We start from the raw sequence: 24471 nt of genomic DNA on the forward strand, positions 1-24471 counted from the left end.
CGAAATCAAGCACCTTTGTGTAAGTATGGTTAAATTGTATTGCACTGAGTGTTTGATATACATAATTGAATTTATTAATGTAGTATTCCAAATTTATTTTGACTTGTTTTACAAGTCGAGGTTAAGGCTGTAAGAAGGCTTATCTGCCACCTAAACATGATACAAAAATTCAAAGATTATAGTTTACAATAATAAACATAAAAATCGTTAAAAAGTAAAAAAAAATAATACAACAGAGAAACAGACGCTCACTTACACACACACACACACACACACATACACCAAAAACACATACAACACAAGAATTATAATGTTACATTACAATAATGTATACATACGTGTAACAATATGCAATAAGTATTATATTTTATGCCCTTATGACCAGCTTTTCCCTTGGCTCTTCTGTCTTTGTTTACACTCAACTTCGATGACAATAAATTGTAAACTGCTCTTTGGAAAGACGCTACAGAGCTTGAATCATGTATCGAAATGGCAAAGCATTCCAATTACGACCGGTTGAAATGTCTGAGTTCGAAGAATAAGTATATCTTTGGAGAGGAATTGCAACCTGGTCGTTGTGTGTCCCTAACATGGAAATCATTTTAAAAATTAAAAATATTTTAGAAGGTAAGAAGGTTCTGTAAAAGTAAAGTGTTTTATAGAGCAGTACCAATGAGTGCAATTTAGGTAGTTGCTTCATCTTCAGTCATTGTAGCTTTTCAAAGAATGACGTTACATGATCAGAGAATTTTAACCTAAAAACAAAACGTATGCAAGCATTTTGCACCCGCTGTAAACGGTTTTGTAAATGTATATCAGTGTCAGTTAAGACGGTGTCACAGTTCTCCAGATGTGGTACCACTAGAGTTTGAACAAGAGGTTTTTTTTTTCTGAACTGTATCGGTAAAAAGTTTTTATTTTAAATTTGCTGAGGGAGTGAAGAACTCCAAAAGCCTTCTTGCATGCTATGTTAATTTGATCAGACCAAGTTAAATACTTGTTCGTTGTACATTCATGAAATATTTGATTATTTACACCTCGAACAATATAGACCACATAATAATATTACAGGAGAACCTTAAATTGTGCCATACAATCGTCCTTTGCTCATATTTAACAAAATCTAGTTAAAGAGTGTTCAGAGCACGAGGGAATCAAATCCAATTACCAAAGTTGTGAGAAGATACATAAATTTTGTACGGTACTCTGAAGCACATGGAAAAGTTAATATTCTCTTTTACTTTTGAGATGTACTTACTGTATCTCGAAACGGATGTTTTAATCTCTGAAAGGAGCTTCACATAGGGGTCTGCTCTACCATATGTGCAACACGTGTATTTGTACTGGCAGGCAAAATCCGTCTTAAGTATATTATTAAAATAAATATTTCTAGTTGGAAACATACTTCATGATGATGGTAGTTAAATTTACTAAACTGATCTTATATTTGAATACTATATTCATAAACCTGGACAGTGGTAAAGCAAATGGTCAAACAATCCCAACATGAATTCCTTGATTATTTTCAAATACAAGAACTCAATTTCGAACCTATTCCATTTATTTAGTTATCACAGTTATCAGGATTTAGTGTTAGGATTTAGATTTCTGGGCTTGCGGCATCTATGGCAATTTAGCCCTTCATGTATGAGGAATGACGTCTATCGGCGAGCACACTATCCGAGAAAAGTGAAGGAAGAAAGGATTGGGGAAGGAAGGAAGCGGCCTGGGACCTATAGGTTAGGTACCACTCCGGCATTTGCTTGGTGTGAATGAGGAAAACCAAGGAAATCCTCATTCAGAATGGCTGACTTGATAAAGCTTTTTACATTTTCTTGGCCGAATGCCCCCACCGGGAATATCTCAGTTTTTATATGAAAACTAGTCTTGTCTTTGTCACAAACTAGTTTCTTATCTTTATAGGTGGAAGCAAGATTTTCTAAAAAAATAAAATAAAATAAATAAAAAATAACAGATGAAGAAAAGTCTAGAAATTAAGATAAAATAGCTAGTTGTACTGGAATTGCAAACTGATATATTGTGATCGAAAGCTCGATATTGAATTCTATAAAAATGATTGCCATCTCTCCTCTGCAAGTATGTTGCACGTGTTTTATTTTTCTCTAACATATTAGATTACTCTTTAAAGAGAAAAAGAGACCCAACAAGGTCATATTTTTAGTGTTTAGTCCTTTCTGAGTGCGAGTGCGCTTTCTTCCCTCCGTTGTTCATAATGGGGAAGCATATTTAAAATAGTGGCTTTTAAGATTGTTCTTTCTGTAGAAAGGGAGCAGCAAATTGCCTAGGGCCGGCCCTGATCTCGAAGATTAATGTCAAAAGGACCAAAAAAAAGTAGACTTTGTTTCCATATATATTGAACACCCAAATGAGGTGGGGTCTACGCAAATCCTCGGCTACAAGTAGTAATTCCCAGCTGGTAATCTAGTAAGAATAGGGAATGAAAAGAGATAATTGCGTCTTATGAAGAAAATGTTTGTAAAGCGTTAGATCCAAGTTGGAGATTTCTAGAAACATATTAAAAGCTTGCAGTTCCAGCTGGAAATTAAAATCACTTCCCTAATATGAAGCACATCAAAACCACTACGCTTTTCAACTTTTAAGAAACTTTGTGAAAATTGAAACATCAAGATATATGACATGAACACGTGTAAACTCACAGGGTCTTTACAAGTACAGTCACAATTTCAGTGAGGCGGAGAATACGAAGCAAGACAGCGCTTTTCATCTGGCTCTCAAATAGCACAGGGAGAGAGGTGCGCTTATGTATTCTTCGGATGTGGAGTGCTTAGACAAGCGATCAGGAAACAGAATCATTTGTTTCATGATTACTTCCTGTTCTGTCTAATGACCCTCTAGCACTTTCTAGCACACTTTTGATCTTATCTTCAGGGAGAAAAAGAATTTCTGTTCTGCAAAATGTTTGCAAAAAGGGAAATTTAGTACTAATTATTTTTTTTTTTGACAATTCCGGTTGCTTTCAGTCCTACTTGATTTTCGTACATCATTTCAGCGCCCCTGAAATTAAATTAGGAATGATAAAGTACCATTATTTTATTACAAGTATATTAACATTATATCCACTGGCTGTCTATAAATTCGCTGATTTTTGTTCGCTATATACGCTTAAGTGTTTGTGCTTAATTATAGTTTCCTGCAGAAAATAGATATAAATCTGAAAAACATATGAAAGAATATAAACGTATAAAATGATCCATATCATCAAAAGTGCGTTACATGTAAGATCACAATTCAATTATTTTCCTTTTATTTTTAAAGCACTCCATACTCCCTGTAAAGTTCCCTCACTGGAAGTGTATCTATCTGCCAAAAACATTATTTAATTGTATTTCTAACATTACTTTAGAAACATAGTACTGTAAGTTTTACATCACTTTAGCATTCGAAAATTGTTAATAGTTTAGATAAAAAGAAATGTAATGTGGTAACTTAACTAAAAGAATGTATGTCTTGAAGATAGTGTCAACAGTACTACGATGGAAAATGAATTATATATATATATAATGGTGTGCGGCCTCCTTTTGCGTCCAGAACAGCTTGGATCCGACGTAGAATGGACGTATACAGCTCCTGAATCGTGGTGGGTGGAATTTTGTACCATTGCTTCTCCAAAACATGCTCCAGTTCCTTAAGGGATGCTGGTGGAGGGTAATAAGACCGAACACGCCTTTCTAACTCAGACCACAATGGCTCAATGATGTTCAGATCTGGTGATTATGGGACCCAGGAGAGGTGTGATAGCTCCTGGTCATGCTCCTCAAACCATGATTTCACCGTTTTTGCAGCGTGATAGGGTGCCAAATCATCTTGGTAGATGCCAATACCGTCAGGGAACAATATTTGGGCCATGGGTAGAACCTGTTCCACCAAAATGGCCTCATACGCCTTAGCATTCATCATTCTATGCAGGGCTATGATGGAACCTGCAGAAGACCATGATATCACTGCCCATACTGTAACAGAACCACCCCCATGCTTTACAGTTGGGAGCAGCAAGTCTGTATCATAGGTCTGCGACGGTGTGCTCAATACGTAAACACGACCGGTTGTTGGAAACAAGGTGAAGGTCGATTCATCGGACCACATTACGTGTTTCCACTTTTCATGAGTCGACGCCTTGTGGTCCTTGCACCACTGGATACGCCTCTTTGCATTTACTGCTATGACCAAGGGTTTGGAGATAGCGGCCCTGCCATGAATTTTCATTTTATGAAGTTCCCGTTTTCGATGAAACCGGGTTCTGTAGGCCGGAATTGAGTTCAGATGTAATTTTCATTGCAGTGGTCTTCTTTTCAGCTGCTACAATCCGTTTTAATGCCCTTCGGTCCCTATCTGACAGGATTGTCTTTCGACCACTGTTGTGCTTTGCAGACGTCGTTTGCTCATGAATTGTGTATGCCCTCGTGACATTGGATACAGTGCCTTTCGATACCCCCACAATGTTCGCCACTTTCCAACCAGAGGGGCACCAACGATCATGCCTCTTTGGAAGTCTGTGAGATCGTCCATTTTACCGCAACACTTTCACACCACGACAATCACAGGTGAACTGGTTACTGCTGACGGAATAGGAAGGTTTACATGACACATTGAAAACAAAAAAGATCGGAAACCGCAACACGTGTTCTACAGTGGAGGGCCAAACTTACGTGTCATGTATGAAAGGTTTGTATTTTTTTTTTTTTTTTGGCCTTGCGCCTGTATATATATATGGGACATTCCATGTCAAATCAACAAATCATCAGAGTTGACCATCTCAGACTTTTGTAAAAATTGGTGCACAGTTTTATTACAGTAGGGGATGGAAACATTCCAAATATTACCTCTCTCCTCCTGAAAGTGTCCCCATACAGGGTGTTCAAAATGTCAAAAAAAGGCATTTTTTCAGTTACAGTGATTATTAAAAATTGTCATAAAATGGTTAATATGTGCACTCGAGACATGGAACAAACACCATTCGAAAGCTTAAAGATTGCTCTACAAGTTGTACTATGTTTTAAAAACCTGTAAAATAAATCATATAACACTTCAAAAATTCAAATTCAAATTTGAATTTTGAATTTCGCATAGAAATGTCCCTGTGAATGTGTTCAAAATTGTCCAGATTGTAGTCTCATATATGTGCTAAAACACCACAAAGTTGCATTTTGGGCACTCAATGGTATCCGATTCAAAATTCAACACAAACCAAAGATTGCAAGATATTGACCATGTGAATATCTGGGTTCAGATCGATAACCATTTACCTGTAGCTATTTACCTGCAGCACCAAAGGAATTTATATTCAACTTCATTTGTTTCTTGATGTATTCATTTGAATTTAAACAACTAACCACCTTTCCAGTTATTTAGAGAGTTATTACCTTTCCCAACCGTACTCAATACAGGTAATTATTCTTGTTAGGCAGTATGGATGTTTCCAAATTTATATTGGGTACATTGATACAAGTTATTTTCATTCCTTCGTTTCAGAATTGCTGTCACAGACATGTAGAAGTGAAATTGAAATAGGAAAAAGAATATATTGACTAATTGTTTGTGCTGAAAGTGTGTGAAGTGATTGTGAACAATGTCAATGTGTTTCATAACACATTTGATACAAATATTGTAAAAGGGAGGGAAATATATCCCTGCCTTTCATAATAAGTTCTGTAACAGCAATCCAGTAATCCTTTGATGCTGTAGGTAAATGGTTTTCGATCTGAACCCAGATATTCACATGGTGAATATCGTCCAATGTTTGGTTTATGTTGAATTTTGAATCGGACCCCATTGAGTGCCCAAAATATATACTTTGTGGTGTTTCAGTACATGGGGCAAAGTTTGAACAAATTCACAGGAACATTTCTATGCGAAATTCAAAATTCAAATTTGAATTTGAATTTTTGAAGTGTTATTGTTAATTTACAGGTTTTTAAAAATATAACACAACTTGTAGAGTAGTCTTTATGCTTTCCAATGGCGTTTGTTTCATGAATCTAGTGCACATATTAACCATTGTATGACAATTTTTAATAATCACTGTAACTGGCTACTTATAAATGGATTTTCAACTACCACGTTTCATAAAATGTGCTATAAAATTTAGCTTACAAACACAATTGAATGACCAAAATTTTACAAACTGGACTTGCAGATTATGTTGCTCTTACCAGTGCGAATTTGCACTAGAGTTCCCTCTTGGCTTCGTAACTTCAAGCTAATTAATAAAAAATTAGGTTACTGATAAGATAACAATCAATTCATTTCATGCAGGATTCCTTCCTTGCCTGCACTCAACCCCCAAATATGGAATATTTCAAATGTTCTCTTGTGTTTATCCAATCCTAAGATACATTTATGTCTTTTATATCCATGTCTGTTCTCACCCACTGTACCTTACCGCAAACTTACATGCTTCCACTCACAATACCAAATTACCGTATCGAAATATATTCTGAGTAATGATGAAATTTACTTTGGTCTGGCATAATATTCATCATGTTACTTACTCTATTAAAGTTAATAGGATATGTGGTATACAATCGTGAGTAGTCTTGCCTCTTGAGGGTAAGGTTCAATATATTACTGTAATCTCAAGGAATTCCTGTAATCATAGTGAATAACCTAATTACCTAAAAGTATTATGTACTCAATCTATAAAACAAACTATAAAATCCAGCTTGTACCTCTACTGCAAACGATAATAGACACAGATCAATTTATCCTTTCCATTGCATAAAGTAAATGAGCTATGTGATGTGCGAATCTACGATTCAATACGAAATCAGAACTGGGGCAACAGTTATTTTCACCATGAATCAAACATGATTGTTGCACTTATATCACAAGAATGTTAATAATTTATCTACAAAAATGTTAATAAAAGAAATGAATGATGATGAAATGAATATGATAAAGGAAAATGAGAGAAAATGTAACTATTTTTAAGAACATATTAAAATAAAGCTTGGTTTTTTATATTGATCAAAGATTTTTTTTTCAGGTAGTGGAACTAATTTCTTCTGAAATTTAACATCTAAGGCGGATTCAGCAAACAGCCGTTACAATGTCAGCATTGGTGTTACTAATATTTCTAATCGGAATTTTGTTATTTTACATATGGCAGTTCAGCTACTGGAAAATAAGAGGCATTCCGTATTTAAAACCACTTCCAATTTTTGGAAGCTGTCAAAGGATGATGATGTTGAGGATCAGTATGGGACAACAATTAGCCGATATCTACGCGCAACTTAAAGGGCATAGGTATGGTGGATTTTTCATAGGAATGCGACCTGCAATTCTGGTGCGGGATCCAGAATTAATCAAATATATAATGGTAAAAGATTTTGAATACTTTAGAAACATGGGTTATGGTGCAGAAAACTACGCGGATTCATTATCTCCAAATGCACTTTTCTGGATGTTAGATGAGCGATGGAAATTTTACCGTAAATTGTTATCTCCAGCATTTAGTCCTAGCAGGGTTAAGAACATGATGCACTCAATATGTAATTGTGCAACTGAGATTATCAAAGAAATTGAGAAATCTCTTCTTCCTGATGGTAGGATTGAGCTTACAAACGTGTGCGAATTATATCCCATGAACATAATTGCAGGATTTGCTTTTGGTGTTAATGGACGCCAGTTTCAAGATAATGGCTATTTTGATCTTGCTATGAAAGTAACTGATAAGACATTCAAGAGAATTATTACTTTCTCCCTTATAATATTGGCACCTTTTATTGTGAGAATACTCAGAATCCGCTTTGTTGATAAATATTTAGAGAATGTATTCATCGAACTAACGTATAAATTTTTTGATATGGTTGAAAGAAATGAAATATCAGGAAAAAATGTGCTTACTTTGATGAAGAAGTTACACGATGAGACAAAACTTAAAGCGAGAGAAAATCATAAAGATGTTGCTAAAGAAAGGAACAAACAAATACCACTAACTGAAGTGGGTAAGTATTGATTTCCGATTCTTTTATAAATTTTCTTGCCACTATTGCTTAATTTGTATATTTTTATGGTTTGAAGCCCCTTTTCTACTGAGCTAAGTGCTTCCGTAGAAGTATAGAGGATTAGGCAAGATTAGTAAATTCTAATTTGCAATTTTTACTTCAAAAGAAAACCTTTGAATGTAACATTATCAATCTTGTTATTCGTTTTCTGATAACCATGTCTAATATACAAACGAGAAAAGTCATTTCAGATTTATGGTAACAAATTTGATCTGTAGGCAGCAGCTCCCGAGAAGTTATTGTGTGTATACTCCCGAGAAGTTATTGTGGCTAATTCCAGAGTACAGTGTCTTGACTTGAAAGGGGAATGATTCTTATTTTCGTGTGTGGCCAAATGACTAACTGAATTACAGTCTTTTGGTAGAACAACATTTTGCTATTTGGGCTATAATTAAAGTATAATCAGTAAACAAGTTAAGACAAAAGATTTCAGTGCGTCAAAGATTGCAATTAATGCCGTATTGAATTGCAACAAAATATACATCCCTGTTGTAGCTGAGCCGTGTAATATTGGCTATCTTAGATAACGGAGATCCAGGGATAGCCGCGAAGTAATGCAAAATATGTACTCCTTGGTGCAACGTGAGAACCCTCTATCTCAAAAAACGACAGTGAGAGTATCACAACGTTCCGTCGAAACCCGTGAATCACAAAATTGGGCAAGAGTTAAATATCGCAAAGAAACACAAGGATCAAGTTAATATGCTCCTTTCGTCACATATCGTGAGGAGAAAACGTACAGAAGAAAACTTTAAGGATAGCATCTTGCAGGGGACAGGTAGAATTTTGTAGTGACATTTCATTAGGTAAATGTGTATGTGTCGAATAACACGAAGAAAGACGTCTTCTTTCGTCCTTGTAATTTCAGACGACGTCCTGATATGGTTCGTGAATGTGATGAAAGTTTCCTACGGGGTTTTATAGTTACTGGTGGTTACTACTGTATTTGATGTGCAGATCGAACAAGTCTCTTATTCCCGGGCCAACATTTTAGAGTCAATATACTGCCTAAATATTTTGTAACTATATGGCAGCGATACATCTCGCCTTGTCATCATTTGGGACAAGACGTCAAATCATATTTCTAAGTAAGCTTAGACGTACATGGAGGGATGACACGTGAAACAATAATACATGGACTCTCTTTCACAGAAATTTTTGTAAAACTCTCTGTTGAATTGTGTATGAATATTTATGGGTTCGCATTGTTGAAACGAGTGCTGGGTATCGACAGTCGCACACATTCAATAATTTTTGGGAAGTTTGTCAATAGGAATTAAATAGTCTTGTTAGTCTAACTCTGCTTTAACCCAGTCTCCTTCGGTGTAAATTGAGATGCATAGTGTGATATAGCTAATAGACAGGGCTTGCACAACAGCCACTAGAGCCGTTGTAATATTTCTTAAGTTGGTTAGGGAACTAAATTTTTACCATTAATCTGAAACGACTTTCTGTTATAACATCTGGAGCAAAAACACTATAATGCGAACTGCTTCTAATAAGGATTATAAATTAGGATTAACAAGAGGCACTTCCACATAATAAGAAAAATGACTGCTCAAATTGTCTTGCATTGATGTAAAAAATAAAATAAATAATAATTTTGGATTTATATATGTTGTACTCTACACTTTAGGTGCAGTTCTAGGCACTATCTTGAACTAACCGAGTCGGTTTACTCGGAGAAGTGTCATTAAATCACGTTTGTTCTGAATAACACATTTATAGACAGGGGATTGTTAGAAAATACGGATTGCAAGCTCATTGAAATATTGGAACTTTTACTATAGATATAAATTGTATTTGTAACTCTATATCTGTTACCAGATTTCATTGGATCATAAATAAAAATTCATTCACTGACTTTAAATACCTGTTATTTAAGTAGAAAATGTATTCCCAACGCTAATGGCTATTAATAAAAAGAAAACAGTTCAAGTGATTTTCATGGTAAATACCATTAGATGTGTGCCTACCTGAGCTTCAAATCTTGTAGGTACTAACTTTAAGCAACTAATAGAAAATATTAGTGAAGTTTGCATTCTTGCAGCAATCCCTAATTTCAAAAGCAAACAATATGAACAAGTCTCTAATGTCCAATAAAACACAATATTTTGTGAAAGTCTGAGTGTGTTTCAGAAAAATATACATAATATTTATGTATATTTTTGTACGTAAAACAGAATGAGTTCTATAGAAGTCACTGTAGAACTCTGATAAAATAGGTGTTCCGTTGTTAGTACCACAGCTTAATTATTTACAGATTTCAGATCTAAGCACAGTTAATTGTTGTGAAGTCTTAAAAAATGTACGGCATATTACATCAAAACCGTTGTAATGGATCGAATTCACTGCTCATTCTTGCTTGATTTTAATTCAAACGGTGGGGCTCACGGATAAGTGTCAATGAAAATAAACCGTTCATTGTACCAACACAGAAAGAATTTTAGAGAATTCATTATGGAACTCTCCATGGAAGAAATTGGAGAGGGAATAAAAGAGTAAATGCACAACTTTTATTCTTTACTGATTTTCACACTCTGCAGAGTGAATGATTGGGGTGCGTGAAGATGTATGATATATTAGTCATAATCGAACATTTTTGTAACGAAAATTATCGTAGAATATATTTTTGAAGTTACAGTGATGGGTTGAGTGATTGAATTCACATTTTTGTTCTTGATAGGCTTTAACTCTAAGCAGTGGCGATATTATCAATATTATAGAAATGTACAGGAAGTCTTTTTTATAGCTGAATTCTTTTTACTTGGTTTATATTCGAAAATTGACCTGGAAATACAGTATATACGAGTAAACGTGCTACATGTGGCGGATTTTACTTTTTTTTTTTATCCAATTATACTTTATAGACTGCCACCGCAAACAATATAGTTATTCCTGCAAGTGTAAGAAAGGCACATACTAAGCTTAATCAAAATCAGATAAGGTTTACGAGAGCTATCGTGGAACAGAATGATAAATAAACAGACACACAAATGCAAATTTAATCGAACTGTAGAAGTTTCACAACGCTCGCTTCAATTGTTCAATACTTCAGAATATGAAGTCGAAATTTAAACTTATAAAGTCGAAAATCAACTAAAGTGTAATAAATTCCAAAAATACATTTTTAAATTTGTTCTAGATACGTCAGATAATGTTCTTGCTGGTTCGTTGGCTGGAATATTTTTCGGTGGTTTCGAAACGACAAGTAACACCTTGATATTTGCCTGTCACCAACTTGCAGTATACAGCGAGTTTCAGGATAGTCTTCGACATGAAGTAGATGAATTTCTTCGAAAAAACGAAGGTGACATAACCTATGAAGGTGTACAAACTCTTCAAAAACTTGATAGAGTAATATCAGGTATGTACATCTTAAAGAACTGTAAACAATAATAATTGTTGAATCCAATATATAACAATAGTAAGAAGTGTTTATTTCAGTTTAGAAGCGGTAATATCTCTAATATAGTGTTACATCAAGTTATTAATTATGTGCGTTTAAAGTAAATATGCTTATAAAAATGTTTGCTTTCATGTTTCTACATTCAGATTTATGAACATTTATACAACAAATTTCAATATTTAAATATATATATCACTTATACTACCACTACTATTACTATTATTACCACTGCTACTTATATTAGTGGAAGAGGTACTCCATACGAGAGAGGCCAAAATGGGTCATTGGTTGTGTAGGAGTAAGGCTACAAATTTTCATGTCTCAGGCACATACTCAAGATGTTGCCAGCATCACACCCCGGCCACACTTGGTAGTAGGTTTCAAAGATATTAATGAATCAGAAACTTAATGAACTGCTGCGCAGCTTTAGAACAGTAGAACGAAAAATAAATCTCACCACTTCAGTGATCGAATGCATGTCATGCAGAAAGAGGTAGACATTTTACTGACTATTCCATCACGATTCTCTGCCACTACTATTAATAATCGTAATAATATATCAAACATCTTAAGCTCTATGGCAAGGTAATCCTGATAATAAACAGTCACTTTAATAGGTTTTGGTACCAGTCTTCTCTCGTACCACAGTAAACTATATATATCTCATAACTAACTAACTAAACTAACTCTATGGCCTATGGAACCCGGAGGTTCAGTGCCGCGTTCACAAAAGCTCTCCACTGACTTCTATCCTTAGCTAATTGGATCCAGTTTCTACTTTGTATTCCTATCTCTGCGAGATCCATCTTAATATTATCCTCCCATCTGCGCCTAGGTCTTCCTAATGGTCGTTTTCCTATGGGTCTACCAGTCAAGACTTTGAAAGCGTTTCTACTTTCTTCCATTCTAGCTACATGACCTGCCCACCTAAGCCTCCTAGACTTGACGACCCTAACAATGTTGGGTAAATTGTATAGACTATGTAGTACCTCGTTATGAAGCTTCCGCCATTCCCCATTCTCGTTCCTCTTGGGTCCGAATATTCTTCTCAGGATCCTGTTCTCAAATACTTTCAGTCTATGTTCTTCCCTCAGAGTAAGCGACCATGTTTCGCAACCATACAGAACAACAGGCATGATTATCGTTTTATATATTTTAAGCTTCAAATTCCTCGACAGAATTCGCGACGACAAGAGATTTTGAACCGAATAGTAACACGAATTCCCTGCTTTTAGTCGACATTTAATTTCTTCGTGAATATGATTTTCGTCTGTTAATATTGATCCTAAATATTTGAAAGTATCCACTTTATCAAAAGTATTATTTAATATTTCAACCAATTCATAATTTGCCGTATTACGGTCCCGACGCACTTCCATGTATTTAGTTTTCTCTGCATTTACTTGTAAACCCATGTCCCTGCAAGCGTTTAATAAGATCTCTGCATTTATTTCTACTGTTCTCCTATCATCCCCTATTAAATTTACATCATCAGCATATGCCATAACCTGGTGAATGCCGTTCAACTCTAGGCCCTGGTTGCTATCTTTGATTTTCCTTATGGCGTATTCCAGCACAAAGTTAAATAATAATGGCGACAACGCATCTCCTTGTTTCAGGCCATTTTCGACGTGGAAGCTCGTGGACAAAAATTTTCCTACCCGGACTTTACTTTGGGATTCACTTAAACATATCTTAATTAATCTAATTAGCTTTCTCGGTATTCCAAGCTCTGTAAGAACGTTGTATAATGTTTCTCTCCTAACCGAGTCGTAAGCCTTTCTGAAATCAATAAATAGTTGATGTACCGGGGTATTGTATTCCCACTTCTTTTCGAGTATTTGGCGAATGGTAAATATTTGGTCGATAGTTGATCGATTTCGTCTAAATCCGCACTGATAATCTCCAATAATTTCATCTGCGTATGGGGTCAATCTTGCTAACAGAATATTTGAAAGGATTTTATAGGATGTTGACAGAAGAGAAATGCCTCGATAATTATTACAGTCAGTTTTGTCGCCTTTCTTGTAAATTGGAACAATGATTGACTCTTTCCACTCTTGTGGCAATTCTTCCTTGTTCCAGATAAGGAGAATGAGTTTGTGTATCTTGTTCCACAATTTTTCGCCTCCAGCTAAAATTAACTCAGCCGGAATTTCATCAACACCCGGAGATTTGTGTTTCTTTAATTTCTTTATCGCGGCTTCCACTTCTATTCGATTGGGTTCTGGAATATACGGTTCTGCGGTGTGTATCTCCTTTTCTCCACGCACATTAGTTTTTGGCTGCGTGTTCAGCAAATCGTTAAAGAAATCTTTCCATCTATTTAAGAGGCTATCCGTATCAGTGAGAACTGTTCCGTCAGATTTCTTTAATATATAAGCACGAGGTTGATAGCCTTTCTTAAATTCGCTGATCCCCTTATACATGTCCCGAATATTTTTATTTTTACTATTATCTTCAAGTTCCTTAATTTTAGCTTTCAAAAAATCCCGTTTCTTTGTTCTAAAAGTTTTGGAAGTTTCCCGCCTGATATCTGCGAAATTTTGTGTAGTTATTTCATTCGGATTTTGTAGCCACCGTAATTTTGTAGCATATATATCTCATAATGCTGATCAAATAGGCGAGCTCTACCATCAGGATATATTTTTGTACACTCTTTTTCGCTCCTACCACAACATATTCAACTTTTGTCCTTTACTTTCAGCTCCAAACTGACCATAAGAGCACATCATCTACCTTACTGTTCAACTCCTAATTCATAGTTTACTTTCACTCATTCTACTCTTTATTTCGAATTGCTTCTTGTTCTTCAAGTTTAATAATTTCATCCCCGATTACTATTAACACGTATTTTGACAATCCGAAGTAAACTTATTCTAACACTCGCCCTCTCAATCTGTATTCAAATGTGTTCTTGATCTCTTACTCGAACCTGGCTTGCACATTCCAACGTTTTGTACACTATCAATGACTTCCACTCTGCCCTTGACTTCTACTCACTTGTATCCTTCAATTCTGAATAAGCTCTTTCCCTAAATTAACAGGGAGGTGAGCGGAGAGTTATAGTGAAAATAGCCATAGTTGATCTTTTGCGGATACTTCACAATTTGCTTAATGTTTTTGTTTTATGACATGACGAAGCTATGCGTGAAAATGTTACATCTTGTTCATTAGACCATTGTCATAGTATTGATGGCCCTCAATATCACGATAAAGATATTTCATTATGAAGCTAAAGGAGAGTAGAATTATATCCTAACTTATAATCAGAGTAACAGCGCATAATAAACTACTATTGTAAAAAGAAAAAAAAAACATTACAGTCGTACTCTTGTGTTTTATTCAGACCTACAGTTTTATAATTTTTTAAATCTATTCAAGAGGAACCTCACGAGTTATCTTCCTCAGAATTCCTAGCAAGGGAAGGGATTTCTAGCAATGGAAGTGAATTGAGAACGTATCTCAATTTCATTCATTTTCACATCAATCTCTGCATGAAAATTACGTTAGGATAAATTTTATTTGAACAGAAGAGGTCTAGAATGAAAAATCACAAAGTATATCGGTATACAGAACTTAAGTACAAGATAAATAAAGTAACCTAAACTATTGCGTAGTTGATGATAATGAAAGAAAGTCCGGTAGCATGTTATCAGTGGTCTCCGACATGTGCATGGTGCTGCATAGCTTGACGTCAATTTGATCGTAAATCCGAATGAGTCTGCTACCTTAGCACGAAGCAGTTGAATGCAAGTGATGAGACATTATGTGTCAGTCATAGAGTTGCTAAAGTGCATCGTACTGCATCTGAGTCATGCTCACAACAACATGACCCAGAGATATTGGGGTGACTTTACATGCGGAAGCATCGCCTCAGGAAACTGGAAGAAGGATGAAGTGTGATGGTTGTGCTCCAGAAGTTATTGTTCACAGCACTGTTTCACGTGTATGAGGAGCAACCAAAGCACAACTGATGCTGCACGAAAAAAAAAGGAACGATGGTCGCCCACGATCATCTACAGGAGTGACCACTAAATTAGTAAACAGTCAAGAACGAATCGACATCAAACAGCGGGAGCATTGTCAGGACGGCATCGCAGGTGCAGTGCTTTCAGCTTAAGTTATTTTTCCTCTATGAAAGTGTCATTTTTGTTCTTCTAATCACGTGTTTGTTTCTGTCGCTTTCTGTATCATACCTTACCACTACTTTGTATGTATGGTTGAAGTTTTATCAGTCTGTACCATTTGACAGTGAAGAGCATGGAAAATTACTTTCGTCTTCAAAGTTTGCACACTAGTTTATTGCTGATTTTCTTGTAAATTATCATTAAACACTATTAAGAAGTGCTTTGAAATGTTTCTTTCTGGCCATATAGATAACACGTATTGTTAAGTATGATCCCAGGTTCTATTCCTGATAAAGTATTATTTGAAGAAAATCCTTATTCCAATACAAATTTAAATGCTAGTTTCCGTCTCGCCTCGTTGTTCTAGAAAAACATTTGACTCAGTTAATTAATATTTAACTCATAAAGCAGCAGTCGCTATGTGATTCGGCGGATGTTGAAAAGAACATTTGGTTTAAATTTTAATTTGTGATTAGGTATCCGATGCTTGTCACTAGTGGAAAGGTATTTACAATGAAAAGGTTTTGTTTGTAGGATTTCCTGAAGGATAATATTTTGCTTTGTATTCGTTGTTACTATTAAAATAATTATACCGCTCATATTTGTACGCCATATCCTAAAATTAAATATCGAAATGTTAGGTAACAGCCTCTACACTTCCAATTAATTCAGTATTAATTTTTCAATAATATCAGAGATAATTCTAATATTTTCAATTTACTAATTCTTTAAATGGATCCTCTCAGTTTTGAAAGTGTAATTGTGATTTCTGTTTGGGAATTTAACTGTTCCTTTCTTAGTAGACATTAGGATATACATTTTTCATACTGGTTTCAATTAGTGTCAGATTATATTACATTTTTCTTTACATTTATCATATTTAACTTGAAAATAACTAGTTCATCAAATGTTTCTTTGATCATTTGATACACTAATTTGAATATAATTTATCCTTATATATGATCCAAATATATGCATTAACATAATAATAATAATAATAAAATATCCTTTATAAATTCATAGTTACCTTTTTTTAAGAAATGAAAGCTTTAGGACTTCACAAAATCTTAATAGACCCAATATTTGTCGTTAGGTTAATCTTACTGATCAGCAATAGCTGCATGCAATGAAAAGAAAAATGCTGCAAGTATTTTCAAACTTCATAGGTGAATTCTTCTGAATGGATGATGAATGTTGCGTTCTCAGTCAAGATAAGCGATGCTTTTTGTCTTGTGAATATGCTATTATTGAACCATGTACATTAATAAGTTCTATTATTAACTTCTAAAACAAATAAATCTTCAAAACATTTTCAGGCTTTCAGCTTTTTATTCTCTACTTCCAACGTTCACACCTACATATTAAAACGGGAATAATTATTTTAATACATACAGTAAAAACTCATATGATATTTAGGTCATATCATGGTCGTCTGCTCTCTACTTAGATATGGAAATAGCCTTAAAACAGTGGATATACAGGTCACCATTCACTAATCAATTTAGGTAGGGAATTGCTCCCAGTTCCTGTTACAAGAACCCATTCCATGCAGCGAAGTCAGCAGTAAACGTCAATATGCTTTGCTGGCTACTGGGAGCTATGATTTAATGGAGTCGTCACCATACATGAATCTCACTATTGCCTCTAAAACTTGACCGTAGACTTGTCAGATTATATGACATGTTCGCAGTACCCCATGGACCAGTAACAACATCATAGTCAGGTAGTGTTTTCTCTGACTTTACTAATTGAAAGACGTGTTTGATTATATGCTTCCATATCACATAGACGCTAAGAATACCTCATATTGGATACGTGTCAGGTATCTGCGATATTGATTTCTGGTGCCAACAAAGATAGTGCGACTCATTAATTGACTCTGACAACTCTAACAAAATGTTGTTGACCGTGACCATTTAGCACCAAGGTTGTACACTGTACTCCCCGTGTGTAATCAATTATTGACATGTGAATGTTCCTATTACTCTGGCACTAATTCTTGTCTTGCTAAATTTCTATTAGTCTTCACTTTACCTTTTCAGTATCGACGTCATGTGCACTTACGTTGAATACACATGGTCCAACTGAGACACAGAAATGCATTTAGAAACTGTTGAATGATATACATCTAAAGCAGCACTACTTTCCAGACAATGTATTTCATCTCGTGAGTTTTGTCTACTAAGTGTGTTTTCCTGCTAATTCTCCAGTGAAGAATGCGACAAGAAAAGGGTTTCTTGAAGTGATGAGATTTATTGCTGTCATGTCCCTCTCTTTTCTTCATTGGCTACCTGTTATCACTGCTTTGCGGTATTTTTTTTTATTTACAGCATTGTTATTAATTACAGGTTGAACCTAATAACATACATAATATTTCTTTATAGAGGTTCTTCGAAAGTACCCAGCTGTTTCCTTCTTTCCTAGAATATGCACCCAAACATACCAGATTCCAGGAGAGAAAGTGACTATTGAGAAAGGGACTCTGGTATTTATTTCGGTTCATGGCTTACATAGGGACCCTGATAACTTTCCTGATCCAGAGAAATTCGACCCAGAAAGGTTCAGTGAAGAAAACAAAGCAACACTTAACCGTGATGTTTATTTGCCATTCGGAGCTGGTCCACGAAAGTGTCTTGGTAAGTTCCGTGTATACGTAAAGGAGTGTATGAATAGATTGAGATACAATAATGTATACGAAGATATATTGAAGAAAGTATATGGAATAGAAATTTAAATCTACTTCGTTTCAGACTCATTCTGGAACTTTGTAGGAATTGTTACGCGTCTAATTTCTTTTGATACAAAATTAAACTCCTTACTGTTAATACCTTTAAATGGCTGGCTGACTAAACAATTAAAGTTCAGTGATACAAAATATAATCAGTCATTTGAGAAATAGATTTTTTCATAAAATTCTACTTTCTTTAAAATGGAAAACTAGTTTCATGTCCTGAACAATAGTCGGCTTTCTATTGGTTTCTGACTTTTGTTATCCATTACTTGCAGTTTTGTACAACGCACAAATCAAGTTTTTTTCGATATTACTACATTTTCTCTTGTCGATGCTATTTAAATCGTACACATCAAATGAAAATGGACTTTCCTGAATTATTCACATTTCTCAAATGACTGATTCAATTATTCAAGTAACGTTTGAAGTATTTAGTTGATGACCAACCACGATCGAAAATTGAAAAAGTCTCTGTAGTCTTAAGGAAAATCAAATCCTGGTTCAATCACACCCAAACGAATCGTAATAGCCAGTAGGTAGGTATGATCACAATTCCCGCTGGTATTTCTATTAATTACTTACGTTACATGTTTCCGATTAACTACTTAATATCATTGTTTGTTCACATTTTGTTTGAACTATTAAGTTGTTTTGATATTGTCGATTTGTTTTAGGATGTAAATGAGAAGGATATAATTGCAGTGAATATATAAAATTCCATATGAAATTATTGTAAGATGTCTATCTAATTATCGACAAAGAAGATCTATTTCGGAGTAATTTTAATACATCACTTCAATGCATCATTCTTTTTATCTTTTGTAAATGAAATAATACCATGACAGGTTCTTCTAGTTCACTAACAATGTTATGGAAACATCGTCTTGCACTTAAAAACAAATTCAATTAATTCTAATGCTTCTAAATCAGAAAATTCAAGAAAGAAAAATTATGGTATACTGGTCTAAGACAATACGAGTATTGTAAAAAGGTTATTTAAGAAACATTATATGCCACTTATTTATGTATCCTTCAGACATTTCGACACGTGTCCATCATGTCTTCAATATGGGAACAAATTTAAGAAGTGGTACATTCATTTATCAGTTTTATGAAGTTCTGTATATTTATGACTTTTATGGGTACAAATAGTAAATTAAAATAAACTACGAATGTATTAAAAAGCTGTATTTTATACGTTATTTTGATGTGTTTATATTACAATGCAACATTAAGAAGTGAACTCTGCAATATGTGGTAACCTATACATTTAGAACTAACTGTGAAATATGTATTGTGATACTTTATGACGTATTTATTAGTTACGATGTTTCTTAAATCATTTATTATAATGCTCAAAAAGTATAATAATGTTCATTTCGGGTGTTCAGAGCACAATAGGATCAAGTTCAATTACTGCAAATTTGAAAAAAGAGAGAAAAAGGTTGTATGTTACGTTTAAGTATATTGTTAAAGTTCACACAATATATATTTTTTACAATATAAGAAATATTTATAACATCTGGACTCTAAATCTTTTATTCTCTGAAAGGAGCTTCAGGTGGAAATTTTAAGTTAGAGATCAAACATGTCCAAAATGATCACAATGAACATGATTCCCTTATGAACTGAATGCGCCGTACCTAGCGTATAATAAGCAATATAAATTCTCCTCTTAAAAATAGTGATGTAGCTGTTGCATCCGAGTCATCGAACTGTTTACACTATAGGTTTAAGTCATGTTCAATTAAACGTTCTCATTATTCACTAACCAACTCTATGGACTATGAAACACGAATGTTCAATGCAGCACTCGAGGCTTGAAGGTAGAATTGTATATTAGGGTGGGCCGAAAAACTTTTTTTCAGATATTCAGGATTGAGTAGTTATCAAAAGTTGTGCATTGGTACGAAATGAAGCCATGTCAAATATGTTGATTTTAAAACAATATTTAACCGGGCCCCCGTGGCCCTAAAGTTCCTAATTTTTTTGTTCAAATAAAATGGTTTTAGGTAATAATAACACTTTACCAGACTATACTATTAATACACAAAACATGAAATACATGGTTTCAATATACGCAAATAACTATTAAGAGCTTAACTAACTTTCATAACTACCATATTAACACACAAAAAACCTTTGTGTTGAGCCCACCTCAGAACTCTCAAACTTTAAGATAATATCACTTTTTCGCATCTGGATGCAAAATACATAACACTGGCTTTCCGAAGGCGGCGCTTACATTGTTGAATTCAAATAAACTAGAAACAATATGGCTGCGAGCCTCTCTTCCTGTATTGTCTTGCCTTCGAATTAAGCATATGATTTTGAATTACAACTCAAAATGCAAAACGATCGTTAACCCCATTAAGAAATGAGATATACCCCATTAAGAGCCAAATTAAAGAAATTTAAGAACGGTGCTCAGAAGTTATATCATATTTTCTCTTGCAAATGCTGCGATAGATTAACCTGTAAGTGTGGTAAGTCAAATTATATACCGCTTTTGGAGTGGGAGCTCATATTAGATCAGAGAAATCAGAGACAAATGACGAATTGCAATGTAGATGAAGCAGAAGCCCATATGCTCAAAATAAAGCATGACACACAGATCGATTATGATGCTGCGGTACCAATTACAAGAGGGTTACAATCGTTAGCCTCAATCCCGTACTTGGAACATACATTAAGCGCTTCCACCCCGAATTCAGACGATGAAGAGTTCGCATGGAGATATCGTTTAGAGAATAAAATCTAAAATAAACCTAAATAAACAATAGTGAGCCCTAAACAAATGAGTACCGCAAAAGATTTAACAGGTGTCTCGAATAGGTCGGCTGCTAAAATTGTATCCGCTGTTTTAGAAGGTATGAATTTACTGAACAAAACTAACCAAGACAAGGTAGTAGATAAAAACAAAATCCGTAAGAAACTAGCAAAAAATGAAAAAGAAAGAGAAAAAAAGAAACAGTCGACATTGTAAACCTACTAATTTTAAGGGTCTATTTTGATGGCCGAAATTACCAAACTATAGTTCTAATTGACAATTGCAGTAGGCAAAGCACTGAAGAATATGGGGATTATATCGATTTGACCGATTGGTCAGAAGTAATAGTAACGAAACCTCCAATTTCGGCTAACATATCAACAGAAGAACTAACCAAAATGATTGTGGAAAGAGGAGGTTTCACAGTTTGTCACGTTCCCTTTCCACACACAGGCTTTGGAGAGGTGTGTAAAGGTAGTAACGGAATCATCTTCAGAAGTATGCGGTAGTGTTGCACCACGAGACGGTTATATTCGCGCAAAACTGGAAGCACGAAAGTATCTACCAAACTTCGAACATAATACTCAATATTTTGTTCCAAGATTCAACTAAGGAGCTTTAAGTAAGAGGAGGGTAGGTGGGAGGAACTCGCTGTGTAGCCATCTCCACGTGGTGAGTTCTGGGCTGGTTTGGTGTATGATGGACAATTTTTCAATCTTACCTTATGTATTTGTGTCCGTACTATTATATCTACTAAACACCAATCAGGCGAAGAGCTGCACATCAGATCAGAACATTTAAAAGCGTGGGGTCAAGTTAAAGTATTAGGAATCTTAACTAATTTTCTATGCATACTTAAAATAATGGTATATATATATATATATATATATATATATATATATATATATATATATATATATATATATATATATATATATATATATATATATATATATATATTAAAAAAAAAACACTTTTCGGACCCGCAGGGAATGGTGAAATATTTTTATCTGTCTCTGTTTTGGGGAAGAAACATAGCATTATACAACTTTTGCACGGTACTCAAACTTAATTTTCTGAAAACAAAAATAATAATAATAGTTTCACTACTCACAGCCATATTTTTTCAGCATTAACGTTCTTTTGGGCTCCCGGGGCGCGGTTAAATATGTTTTTATTCGGCTCTATTTTAGTGAAGAAACATAATATTATACAACTTTTGCATGGTACTCAAACTTAACTTTCTAAAAAAAATATTTCAATATTTTCACTACTCGCAACTATTTTTTTTTCAAAAGTAACGTTCTTTGGGGCCCCCGGGGCCCGGTTAAATATCTTTTAATCCGGCTCTGTTTTGGTGAAGAAACATAATATAACATAATACAACTTTTGCACGGTACTGAAACTTAACTTTCTAAAAATATATTTTAATAATATTTTCATTGCTTGCTACTTTTTTTTCAAGATTAGCGTTCTTTCGGGCCCCCGGGGCCCGATTAAATATCTTTTTATCCGGCTCTATTTTGGTGAAGAAACATTACGTAATATTATACAACTTTTGCATGGTACTTCAACTTAACTTTCTAAAAAATATATTTTAATAATTTTTCATTGCTGGCTACTTTTTTTTTTAAAAAAAATTAACGTTTTTTGGGGCCCCCGGGGCCCGGTTAAATATCTTTTAATCCGGCTCTGTTTTGGTGAGGAAACATAATATAACATTATACAACTTTTGCACGGTACTCAGTCTTTATTTTCTAAAAAAAAAAAAAAAAAAAAAAAAAAAAAAAAAAAAAATTCGGCCGTTTTCGGCCCACCCTATTGTATATGCATTAAATTAAGTCTTTTGCTAGCCTACATTTTTCTTTTGTGTATCAAATGTGAATTATCTGAATATGTTTTCTCTTTATTTTTTTAACATTTATATAATATTCTATGTTGCAATAACAACGCCCATAAATGAAATTTCATACAGAATAATTCTGCAGATGAATAAGGCAAATTAAAATATGTTGTTTGTGGGGTGATTTTCGCATATATTTTTTTCAAATCAGGGTAGCGATACGATGCACTCATATTACAGAGTATCTTTGTAGCCAGGGCGGAATTTCTGAATTGGCTAAGTAGACTGTAGTGTAGACCGGCTGTAAAGCAAATTTTAACATTGTTTGAAACGGCAAATTTCGTAAAACTAGACTAGCATACTTATTTATGCTCATAAGTCTGAAAACCATTAGTAAATTAATAACATATTGAACTGCAGGAATAAACTGCAGTCTGGAGCCTGGCTGTATGCAAGACATGCTAGTGATTGGCATGCGTGTGTGGAAACCGAAAGAAACTTGTTCTGTTCAGAAGTATTGCAAAACGACTTTTACTTCACAATACTCCTCACATATATTACGTTTTACATTATGTCTTTTACTATAAGAAGTGTCTATGAATTTTATTATAAATGTGAAATGCTACAACATATACCGTGATTGTGAAATACTTTAATGAACCAGAAGCAACAAAAAATGCAAAATCATCTTATGTTTCATCATTTGCTTTCTGGCTTCACTAGGTACACTAAAAATATGCTAGAAACTGTTTCAACAGAATTATAAGTTTAATTGCAATAGTCAGAGAAGACACTTTACCTTTATAATATTTGTATACGAAAACTTCTAACGAAATGAAAATGTACTATTGTCTCACTTATTTTATAATAACATACTTTTATTGTTGTTATTTGACAGGTCGTCAACTTGCCGTGATGGAGTTAAAAATTGCTCTTATTTACATTCTGGCTCATTTTGAACTCCAGCCTTGCAAGAATATTCCAGAAGAGCTAGGCCTCAATCCAAAAGGGCTCTTTGCTACCCCTAAGGAAGATCCATGGATTACATTCGTAAGGAGGAAGAACAGTATCAAACCAAAAACATAAAACGAATTCTTATTAGTTTAAAAGAAATTGTTGATGTGATTGTTGCAAACAGCAGTGTGTATGTATAGTGGCGATGTAGATATTACACTATCATTGTTTATTTCGTTGAAAGCCTTCTGCTTAGATCTCAGCTTTTTTCTTTCATGTAATTTTGAGGAAAAATCTACTTTTTCACGAAAGCTGTACTACTATGGCTTCCCACTTTACAAAACTGGTACTTAATGAGTACTGTAACATCTGTATATATATAAAGCAATTATAATAAACGAATACCAAAGTTAAACTATATTTTGTGAAAGTCTCATATTATGATGTCTGAAAAGTATTGAGCCATTGATAAGAAAATGATAAAAGAAGAATCTATATAGGCCATGTGCACTATTTTCAGGGAACACAAAAAAACTCATAAGTGTGGTTTCTGGTAAAAAAAAAAAAAAGAATGTGAAACGTGATTTCC

At 34.4% G+C, this 24471-nt stretch overlaps 1 protein-coding gene across 1 annotated transcript; it reads left to right on the plus strand.

Annotated features, from left to right (window-relative positions):
* The first annotated feature begins 7237 nt into the window (after window positions 1–7237).
* LOC145667789 (cytochrome P450 9e2-like) lies at window positions 7238–24224 on the plus strand. The gene is made up of 4 exons (XM_081735227.1): window positions 7238–7985; window positions 11191–11412; window positions 17969–18220; window positions 23827–24224. Exons 1-4 carry the CDS (start codon window positions 7238–7240, stop codon window positions 24012–24014), a joined length of 1410 nt encoding a protein of 469 aa, XP_081591353.1. The 3' UTR covers window positions 24015–24224.
* Window positions 24225–24471: the final 247 nt, after the last annotated feature.

Source organism: Thermobia domestica, chromosome 13 (assembly GCF_964235325.1).
Source record: "Thermobia domestica chromosome 13, izTheDome1.hap1.1, whole genome shotgun sequence".
NCBI classification, from domain to species: Eukaryota; Metazoa; Arthropoda; class Insecta; order Zygentoma; family Lepismatidae; genus Thermobia; species Thermobia domestica.

Coding starts and splice junctions, on each gene's coding strand:
- LOC145667789 (XM_081735227.1), top strand. CDS start 7,238: ATGGGACAACAATTAGCCGATATCTACGCGCAACTTAAAGGGCATAGG. Junction 7,986..11,190: donor AATACCACTAACTGAAGTGG/GTAAGTATTGAT, acceptor AATTTGTTCTAG/ATACGTCAGATAATGTTCTT. Junction 11,413..17,968: donor ACTTGATAGAGTAATATCAG/GTATGTACATCT, acceptor ATTTCTTTATAG/AGGTTCTTCGAAAGTACCCA.